Source organism: Geospiza fortis, unplaced genomic scaffold, assembly GCF_000277835.1.
Source record: "Geospiza fortis unplaced genomic scaffold, GeoFor_1.0 scaffold2405, whole genome shotgun sequence".
Taxonomy (NCBI): domain Eukaryota; kingdom Metazoa; phylum Chordata; class Aves; order Passeriformes; family Thraupidae; genus Geospiza; species Geospiza fortis.
Window position 1 is genome coordinate 12,916 of NW_005055223.1, and position 893 is coordinate 13,808.

Genomic DNA, 893 nt, shown 5'->3' on the forward strand with positions numbered 1-893 from the left:
CCCTGGATTTTGGGATTCCCTGGATTTGGGGATCCCTGGGTTTGGGACTCCTGGGTTTTGGGATTCCCTGGATTTGGGGATCCCTGGATTTTGGGGATCCCTGGATGTTGGGATCCCTGGGTTTGAGGATCCCTGGATTTGGGGATTCCCTGGATTTGGGGATCCCTGGATTTTGGGGATCCCTGGATCCCAGGCTGATTCCCGGGATCCCTGGGCAGGCAGAGCTGCAGGAGGTGCTGGAGGAGGGGTCCGGGAGCGCAGAGGATGCAGAGACCCCACAGGTACGGCCGGGGCTGATCCCGGGGGTGATCCCAGTGCTGATCCCAGGGCTGATCCCAGGGCTGATCCCAGGGCTGATCCCAGGGCTGATCCCAGGGCTGATCCCAGGGCTGATCCCAGGGCTGATCCCAGGGCTGATCCCAGGGCTGATCCCAGGGCTGATCCCAGGGCTGATCCCAGGGCTGATCCCAGGGCTGATCCCAGGGCTGATCCCAGGGCTGATCCCAGGGCTGATCCCAGGGCTGATCCCAGGGCTGATCCCAGGGCTGATCCCAGGGCTGATCCCAGGGCTGATCCCAGGGCTGATCCCAGGGCTGATCCCAGGGCTGATCCCAGGGCTGATCCCAGTCCCAGTGCCCATCCCAGTCCTGATCCAATCCCAGTGCCAATCCCAGTGCCAATCTGATCCCAGTGCCAATCCCAGGGTGGGTCCTGGAGGGGCTCCCAGTATTCCCAGTGCTCCCAGTATTCCCAGTATTCCCAGTACTCCCAGTGCTCCTGGTGTTCCCAACGTTCCCAGTGTCCCCAGTGTTCCCAATGCTCCCGGTATATTCCCGGTGTATTCCCGGTGTATTCCCGGTATATTCCCGGTATATTCCCGGTATATTCCCGGT

General features: G+C 61.5%; 1 protein-coding gene across 1 annotated transcript in view; it reads left to right on the forward strand.

Annotated features, from left to right (window-relative positions):
- Positions 1 to 264: 264 nt before the first annotated feature.
- The window catches only part of LOC115949247 (coiled-coil and C2 domain-containing protein 1A-like), a gene marked incomplete at its 3' end in the record, with an annotated part of 3,686 nt that continues 3,057 nt past the window's right edge, over positions 265 to 893 (forward strand). The window contains exon 1 of the mRNA XM_031065771.1: positions 265 to 281. Within this exon, the coding sequence (XP_030921631.1) occupies positions 265 to 281 (17 nt within the window). The remainder of the gene's footprint in view (positions 282 to 893) is intronic.